We start from the raw sequence: 9,617 nt of genomic DNA on the forward strand, positions 1-9,617 counted from the left end.
TAACCGTCCTCACTACGTCGCCGTTTTTACAGAAATTCCGTGCCGGTCGCAAATGGAATCCCAAACATAAACCACCATGCACGAAAACAAACAAAAAGAAATATAATTTAAAAAAAATAAAATAAAATAAAAATCTATCTGCGACCGGCCTTGTCTGATACGCTATCCCATCAAAATTCAACATCATCAGTGATTTTTTCTAGCGTCGAGGTTTTTGTAGGGTTTCTCCTTACCCCCCACAAAACCCAACATCTGGAAACTGCAAAAACATGGGTTCTTTGGGAAATGGGAGAGAGAGAGCAAATGGAGAGAAAGGAGCAGAGCAGGAGGAGGAGGAGGAGCCGATATTAATGGAGCAGACGCAGAGGTTCTGTATGTTTCCTGTTCGGTACAAGCAAGTCTGGGAGATGTACAAGAAGGCCGTGGCCAGTTTCTGGACTGGTAAGTGGTAACTTCTTCGTTTTTACCTCTTTAAAGTTTAATCCTTTTTTGAAAACCAGGGAAAATATTCTAAATATTTGTTGTGAATTTTGGTGTTTTCTTGCTTATCTGTGTGTTTTCTGAAGTGGATTTCTGTTAATTTTTCAAAGTTCAGTTTTTGGACTGGTAACTTGTTCATATTTCCCTCTTTTAATCCTCCTTGTAAGAAACAACAAGGTTCCCATATTTTCTTTTGAATTTTGGTTTTTTCTTGCTTTTCTGTATGTGTTTTGAAGTGGGTATTTCTTTATTTTCTTAAGTTCATTACTTTTTGTTTTTGTATCTGTGCAATGTTAGTGTTTTTCCCTTTGTCTTTGTTGGAATTTAAAAGAAATATGAGGTGGGGTTTTTTAATTCTTTTATTTTGGTTCCAAAATTCAGCTGTGTAATTACTTGGAAGATATTGTTACTGTTGGTTCATGAAAGTAGTATCTTCTTTTCCTTAAATGGATCCGCAAGAATATTAGTTAAAAATTATAGTCATGGCGTCTGCATTGTCTCTCTTAAGGGGAACAAATTTGGGATTTTCTTGTGCTTTGGGAAATAAATTATTTACCTTTATTCTCTCTCTTAAGTTTATTGTACATTACTTGTTTTTGAATTGTTACATGAAGAAGCAATTATCAAACTGTATGAAAATCCAACAAAATCGGAACATTTTCGAACGCAAACCCTTTGGGGGCTGCGAATTCCAACTGCAATCTGATGTCTGAAGGCATATTGATATGTCAAATACAGTATAAGTGGGTAGCATTGCCTCTGATTTACTTGGTTTGTGTTTGTGGTAAATAGCACTAGCATATAGCGTCTTACTCTGGAGAATTCTGAGTCTACAATCTCGAGCATATAAGTTCTTCACCTTCTACCGGACAGCTCTAGTCTTTGGCGGGTGTAGAATGTGGGCATAAGGCATTTATTTCAGCAACTTTATTCCTTATGTTTAATAAGAACCTTGTTCTAACCTTCAACGCATGGCATGGAAACTGTGTTTGTATTTATCCACAACAATGTAGTTTTTTAACAACAACCTTCCTTGCACAATTAGTCTGATATATATCCAGCTCAGACTTGCAAGCTAAGCTTTTACAACAATTACCACCACAACTAATCTTTCTAATCTATCGACAAGTGTCAAACATTTACCAAGGGTCCCTTGAGCTAGTAGAATTATACTCATACGCACTAATTTGTTTAACCTTTTCTGGTATCCTATCAATGTTATGCTGTTGAGTAGATGTTCCCGTTATTTTTTTATTTTTTATTTTTTTGCCATGGTATATGTTCTAATGACATGTTAATTGGCTTACAGCTGAGGAGGTTGATCTCTCCCATGATATACAGCAGTGGGACACTTTGTCTGACTCTGAAAGACACTTTATAAGCCATGTCCTTGCATTTTTTGCTGCATCTGATGGGATTGTTTTGGAGAATTTGGCTGCAAGATTTCTAACTGATGTTCAGATTCCAGAGGTGATTTCTTTTCTCTGGTCTGTTCTTTAGATAAGATGCGAAGAGTGTTTGAAGTTCCCAAGACCTAAGTTTCAACTATTTATCTCCTTAGTTTCACCCCTAAGATTCAGATATTTAAATTTTTTTTTCTCTCCTGGTTGACTTACTAACATCAAGGTTTCTCATTCTTCACAGGCTCGGGCATTCTATGGATTTCAACTTGCAATGGAGAATATCCATTCGGGTAGAGCTTAAAACATAGTTTCTCTGGTTTCCTTAGTTGTAATGTATATGGCCACCTGTCTAAGGAATTTTCTCCTTGTTCCTTTTTAAATACTGTCTACCATCAGAGATGTACAGCTTGCTTTTGGAGACATACATCAAGGATTCTACGGAGAAGCATAGATTGTTCAATGCAATTGAAAGCATTCCTTGTGTGTCTAAGAAGGCTAAGTGGGCTTTGGATTGGATAGACAGGTACTCATGCTTTCCTATGAGTGAATATAATATCGCTAATAAGGGAGATAGTACTTTTGACAATTTTGTATGGTTGGACGTGTTTTTGAATGATATATGCGATCACAAGCAGTAGTATATGAGCATTAATTTGTACAACTCAGGTACTTGAATTTTTAATATAGAAGTCCTCTGGTCCTTTCAAAGATTAAATGTTTAGATTTTGTTTGAGAAGAGAACAGATTGTTTAGAAGTGTAGGAGGGCCATTTATGTCAAACTTCGGTATTGGACATCTGCAGTAATTTTGAACTTCCTTCTGTGTGAAATTATACGTAATGACTGTCAGTTCAACCTTCAAGTGTGTATGGTATTGGAAAGGGGAGTGGGTTTTTAACATTCACTTGGTCTTTCCAAAGAGGAGGTTTATGCGCATAGGGAAAACCGGAGTGGCTCTTTAACCATGTATCATTCAGTTTCTAACAAAACGAAGAGCTCCTTCGGTAGTCTATGCTGTATCATATGTTGATATCACAAGATTCAAACTTAGTACCATCTGCTTCACTCTGCAAATTTAGAAGGCGCCTTTCCATACCCTGTCTGCTTGTTATCATCAAGCTTCATGTGTAGCTTGTACATAATCTTTGTTTGATTAGAAGCATGTCAAATGCTCCATAAACCAATTTCTTATTCTGCATGATGTGCAGTTCCAATTCATTTGCGGAGAGACTTGTTGCTTTTGCGTGTGTTGAAGGAATCTTTTTCTCCGGAAGGTAATTTGGGCTTGCATTATATATGCTTGAGTTTATATGTTTAATTGATACTTTTCGTTATGAGGCTTGTAGGATCTTTTCTTTTGTTTTCATCACCCTTTTCTCTCTTGTTTTTTACTTTATTGTTCATTCTTAGCTTCTGTGCCATATTCTGGCTTAAAAAGAGGGGACTAATGCCTGGGTTGACATTCTCAAACGAGCTTATATCTAGAGATGAGGGTCTTCACTGTGATTTTGCTTGCCTTTTGTACAGGTAATATCTTTTTTCTTTCTGGTTCTCAAAATTGAGCTTCCTGTGTTGCTAGGCACAAGATAATAGTTATACGGTGTTGTTTTCACCTTCTTAGAACTCAGTGGTTTATTACTTTTAGTCCTCGCAGAATCCAGGAATTGGAGAAACTTGGGTAAAAAAGAGAGATTTAAAATTCTTTTCCAATTCTCGATATGCAAATGACGGAAACTATATTTGTTTTGTTATTAGTTTGTTGCAGAAGCAACTAAATTGGGAAAAAGTTCATGGAATTATAAATGAAGCTGTCGAGATTGAGACTCAATTTGTTTGTGAGGCCCTCCCATGCGCATTGATTGGCATGAACTCAGATCTTATGAGCCAGTACATAAAATATGTTGCTGATCGACTCTTGGTAAGTATCTCTCTGATGATATCTTCCTCGTTTTTCATTTCTTTAATTCCTAGATGATAGGGGGAGTTGCGTTTAACTTATATAACTATTCTCCGCGTTAGTATCAATATTCATATAGTAGAATGTTTCTCCTTTCCAGGTTGCGTTAGATTGTCAGAGGAAGTACAATGTCAAAAATCCTTTTGACTGGATGGAGTTTATTTCTTTGCAGTGAGTATTTCTGAGAATGTGGTTTTGCTTTGCCTGCTTTAGTCTGTTCTTGGAACTGGTTGACGGATAAATGATCTTGATCTCGTTTGCTTGATTCTGCAGAGGAAAGACGAACTTTTTCGAGAGAAGGGTTGGTGACTATCAAAAAGCATCTGTTATGTCAGGCCTCCAAGATGGTGGCAAAAACTTCATCTTCAAGTTGGACGCCGACTTCTAGTTCACCAAATTTGTTGCAACCTGCAACGTCCACCAGCATTGTACTGACTCTTATCTGAAACTAACTAAAATTTTGTTACTATTCTTTGTGGTAGCAATTTGTATATTGTATTTCGAGGTAGTCGTAGTCACCGACATGTGATAGTATGTATTGACGAGTAGATGTACGTGGGTTTCAGTGGACTCATATACATCAACGACCAAAAACCCGGCCTCGTGGGATCAATCCTAGTATTTTTCATGTATTCATTCTGTTAACTTAGGTGGTTGTCATTATCAATAAAGAATTTTTTGTTTCTATAATTTAATTCTTATATTTATCATAATTTGGAATGTGCATAATATCATCATTGTGTTTGAAAAATGGTACATGCTTCAGCTGCTTTTCATCAGTGGTGCTGATTATTAGCCTTCTGACTATGGCATGGGCGCACCCTTTTCCCAATTTTGCTTGAAATCATACATGTACTTCTTTTTTCTTTGCATACACCAACATTTTTTCCAATTTAGTTTAAGATTTTGCTCGGGATAGCGTCACATACGCGAGTGATTTTCAGCTATTGATTCAGTCTGTTATCTTTAAAGGTTTTTGATATTGATAGATGATGTCACAATTTATTGCCCCACTAATTTAAAGCAAGCGATTTGCTAATATCCAAAAGCATATTTCCTCATTAAGGGTTTTCCTTCACCAACTCCAATGGGGAGTTGTCAATTGCTAAAATTTGGCACACAAAAGACAAATTATGAATTGACAAATTGTCTTTCTTTTCCAACCTTTTAGTGCTGAATTTAGCAATTTAGCTATATTAACAAGTGTTTTAGCATTATTTTATATTTTATTAACTTTTTTTCAAATTCTTTTTCTTTAGGTTATCTTTATTTATACTAGTATTTGTCTCTTTATGTGTATGAACACATTTTTTTAGAAAATGAGAAAGAGAGAGAGAGAGAGAGAGAACGTGTGCCCGGGGGGAGGGTTTTGTTTTTGGTTTTATTTTTTATTTTTTATTTTAATTTTTAAATATTAGAGATATTTTAACATTATCTGTAGGTAAGGCTTCAATAAAAAAACAGTAAAATTTGGACCTATGAAATTACATTATTGCTCATCATTTTTTTTGTATGATAAAAGACTAAATTGTCTTTTCACCTTCTTTTGGTTGACAAAGAAAGTTTCATTAATTTGTAGAGATTTACACAAATATAAGTAAAACAATCCAAATTTCCGAGAAAGTTTGACGGACGTATGAGCTAAATACTTTTAATTATTATTTTAGCCTCTTGATATAAATTTGGATCATTTGATCAGATTCATCACTATTAAATTTGATCACATTTGATATCATCCGTTAGATGTTTCTAAGAATTAAGACAAAAATAAAAATTAAAACTCATGTTGAGATTGTTGTGATTAAAATTATTAATTAAGAATGTAGTTGTGTAAATATAAAGTAAAATCCCAATAGAAGATCAAACCCTCATATGCTTCACAAAAAAACCCATCAAAACTAGTATAAATAGTAGAAATCCTCACTCGCGATGGGATAACCCAACGAAGTGAATACCACCTTTTGGATAAAAAAGAGCCATTGGCTCTACTTTTTAAGTAGGATTTTCTCTTTTTTTATTCCGATTTCCTTCCTTCTCTCCTCTCACATTTTATTTTTTGTATGTCTCTATAAAAAATTAATATAAGATTTTAACGTATTTTAATCGTAACCGTTCAAGTCTGAGAGAAGAAAAAGAAAAAGAAATTAAAAAAAGGAGAACATTGTCATCGTATCGTGTCAATTCTAGGCGTCCTTGTCAATTGGTTTTTTGGCATCAAATGGGTTGGGTTGGACAAATACTTTGTTGGTAAATCTTAAATTTGGGACTTGGCATCTCCCATTGGAGATGGTGCAAGGATGTTGATATTTTGGAAACATGCTAATTTCATCTTAATGCTATTATGTGCAAGCTCGTTCACCACTAGTGTTCGTCACTGCCTTTTCATGGTAGAGGAGGATAAGGCACATCATCATCTACCAACCAACAAAGCTAATAATGCTGCCAATTTGTCCTTTTGGACCTATCTCCATGTCACAACTTGCACTTGATGGATGATAACTTACCTTGTTTCACTTATTACGTGATGTATGAAAAATAAATATATATTATTTACTTGAGAACTGGTTTTTTGGCTATCCACGAGAGTGTGTATATCAATTTTTTTCTTTTATTTCTCACATCACGCGATACTTTTCTAATTCACATATCACGTGACCAAAACAAGTCTCACAAACATATTGAGACAAAAATATATATTATCGGTTGTATGCTTGAAGGACATGGAAAAACTTAGTAGGAGATTATGATCACGTCATTCATATAACAACTCTCGTAAAAGTAAAGCTTTGTATTTTCATTCTACATCTCCCAAATTGTATGAATCAATTTTAGAGCTGCCCTAGCCACTCAACCTTCCCAATATCTCTCTCGTGGCACAAGATATGTGTCAAAGCTTTTATTGGACAAGTACTTACTTCTTGACGACGCAACGAACATTAATTAGTTACAAGATAGAATTTGTGGAAGGAGCATAGTGTCTTTATTCTCTTAGTTTGGTGTGCGCTTGAGGTGACCACAAGCACTAAGATTAGGTACCAAAACTCCACCACCTTTACCTCCCTTTCTTATTATTTTAGTATTATCCAAATTTCCTAGTAATTATTACTATTAGGTGCCCCATCAATTTAGAGAGAAGATGATGCTTTTCTCAATTTTAAATTTGCATCTCAATAGTTTAGTTTGATTTATGTTTTGCTTGCCTTGGCCGCCTTGATTTTTGGTGCCAAGCAACCATCTTTTGAGCACAACTGGATCATTTTGTATGGTCTATTAAAAAGATGACAACAATGCTTACTAATTAAAAAGATGACAACAATTTTAATCTTATGCACTAATTTCTTCGACACTAATCTCCTGAATTTTATAGTTTCAAAGTAAGTGTGGTCACCTATCATCGGTCTTATCTTAACGGTGGAAGAAGACGAACGTTTGTGTTTTATTTCTTTACCCATATTGCTGGATTAAAATCAAACAGTAAGTTAGTACAATTTTTTTAAACGGTAAAGTTCAGAAGAACGAGACTGATTGGTTCTTCGATCCCTTGCAAATTACATCATCTTCCAAATAAAATGTGGGTTTGTCAACCATATCCTCTCCCACTCTACCAACTTCAAATCATAACAACTTTGAACTTGATGTGGTTTCTTAGAGATGACTGGACCAATTCACCTAACTCACTTTCTTCTATGTCATATCTAATCTATCCCAATGTTTTACAATTAATTGGCTCACAAACTCCGAATTTGAGTTTAAAGCCTTTTTAATGTGACAAATACCAACAAATTGATAGGAAAATATCATGTTTTGTCCTGTAGTATTATCTTAAGGCAGTCCCTAATAAGATTATGTGTGCGTTATAAATTTCTTTCGACTCCCACGAGCAACTTTCCTACCAACAAATTGATAGGAAAAATGTTGTTTTCCACGACAAGTTTTGGGAATGTCATATCACAACATCATCATATCACAATGTCTATTATCTTAAACCATACCCTAATGTCATATCACAACACCGTTATCACTAAAATCAAATACAAGTTATTTCTTAATGTATAATAACCAATCTATTATTCAACCATTGATCTCTCATTCATTATGTGAATTCTTCATGGTATTCATAATTGAAAAAGATCTTTTAGCTAGAGCAGTTGCAACTAGTAAAATAAATGTAAATATCACAAACAAGTACACCGAGAATTATTGTCTATAAAGGTCATATATAAATTAAAAGAGAAGAAAAATATGAAGTTGTTGAGATTATGTGGAACCAATGATCTCATGCTGCCTCTGCTACTTACATGCTTTCTGCAATATTTTGTTAATTTGTTTCTCATTGGTGATTACACCATGTTTTCCACAACATAATCCAATCTCTCTCATGAAGAATTATTATAATTAGGATTGGTAAGGGAGGTTGAACCACATTAGTTGAGACTTTTCAAGATTAATGCCCAAAACATAGTAGTTAATATATAAGATGCCCAAATGAAGGCATGCACTAATACTATTGCTTACCTACCAAGACATGCATAGTATATATTATATAATATCCACACACAACATGATATAGGATTGTAACTTGTGACAACATACCAAATAGTTCTTCCCAAAGTGGTCCTCAATTGAAGAAGTGGGGGAAAAGGAGGACCACCATTCCCATACCTAAAGCCTCATAAGTCCTAACATGCCAGTTTCATTGTGGTGTATTTTTTTCTCACCACTCTAAAGTTGTCTTAATACTCATTACCTTATTTATTATTGTTAATTCAATTTAAATTTTGATAATTATATCTATCCACTACATATATCTCAAAATTCAAATTCATTTAATGATAATAAAAATAGTAATGAACATCACAATCACTTACCGATCATGGGCAAAAATATTTTCATTCTATTGTCACTTTTTTGCTTGGAGGTGGACCCACGCTACTCACTCAAACTCTTAAGTGGACTTAATCACCACCTACCACCGTCCACTATGGTCTTTCAATTATTATATTTCTAGGACTGAAGAATAATGTAGAAATTAAGAAAAGAAATTATTAGGAAAATGATTTGAAGAGCCTCATCTCCTGGTGGCAAAGCCATTGGACCCTATGGATCGGTTACCATTTGTGGGCCAGGGTTGGCCTCAAACATGAGAAAGGTCAGCATAAGATTACATCTTTACCCTTCCTTACTTCCGACTTAAAAGTTGAGCTGTTCTGGTTCTTATATAGAGTTGGATGCAATAGCTTGTACCTAAGAAATTGGTGGGGACATGATTTTGGTTATAACATTTGTAAGTACATGATAATATTAAAGAGAATGACTACATATAAATCCTTTTCGAATCTCACACTATGAAGTTTACAGATCTAACAATTCGGACTATATTTCATGACTTTTATTCGTTCCATTCCATTGGTCCATCTCATACATAATCTCTCTTCAATGCTCATATATCTTTCTTTTTTAAACGGTCCAGATTGCTAAACCTATGAGCTTCAAAGTGTGAGATTTGGAGAGAATCTCAATCTGTTTGCATATGATCACCCGTTTAGACCAACGCCCCATTGGTCATATATTGAATGATTGTGTTGATGTATAGGGTTACACTTGTATAGACATTCGTGACTTGGCATACAAGAAACATGCGGGACGGATTCTCCTATTCGAATACCAAAGGACATAAATTTGCTTCATCTTTATCGAAAGGATTAATAGATAGATACAAACGTCAGCACAAAAAGGCTACAACAGTTAATAGAGATGTTTAGGAAAATCTGATTAGAC

The 9,617-nt window shown here is 34.7% G+C and overlaps 1 protein-coding gene across 1 annotated transcript; it reads left to right on the plus strand.

Moving 5' to 3' along the window:
* Positions 1 to 31: 31 nt before the first annotated feature.
* LOC137732154 (ribonucleoside-diphosphate reductase small chain A) lies at positions 32 to 4,529 on the plus strand. Its single transcript, XM_068471454.2, has 9 exons — positions 32 to 441; positions 1,790 to 1,950; positions 2,125 to 2,173; positions 2,280 to 2,406; positions 3,091 to 3,156; positions 3,293 to 3,409; positions 3,638 to 3,800; positions 3,940 to 4,010; positions 4,113 to 4,529. The coding sequence occupies exons 1-9, from the start codon at positions 270 to 272 to the stop codon at positions 4,225 to 4,227; spliced, it is 1,041 nt and encodes a 346-aa protein (XP_068327555.2). The 5' UTR covers positions 32 to 269; the 3' UTR covers positions 4,228 to 4,529.
* Positions 4,530 to 9,617: the final 5,088 nt, after the last annotated feature.

Source organism: Pyrus communis, chromosome 16 (genome assembly GCF_041283825.1).
Source record: "Pyrus communis isolate YQ-2024b chromosome 16, ASM4128382v1, whole genome shotgun sequence".
Classification (NCBI taxonomy): Eukaryota; Viridiplantae; Streptophyta; class Magnoliopsida; order Rosales; family Rosaceae; genus Pyrus; species Pyrus communis.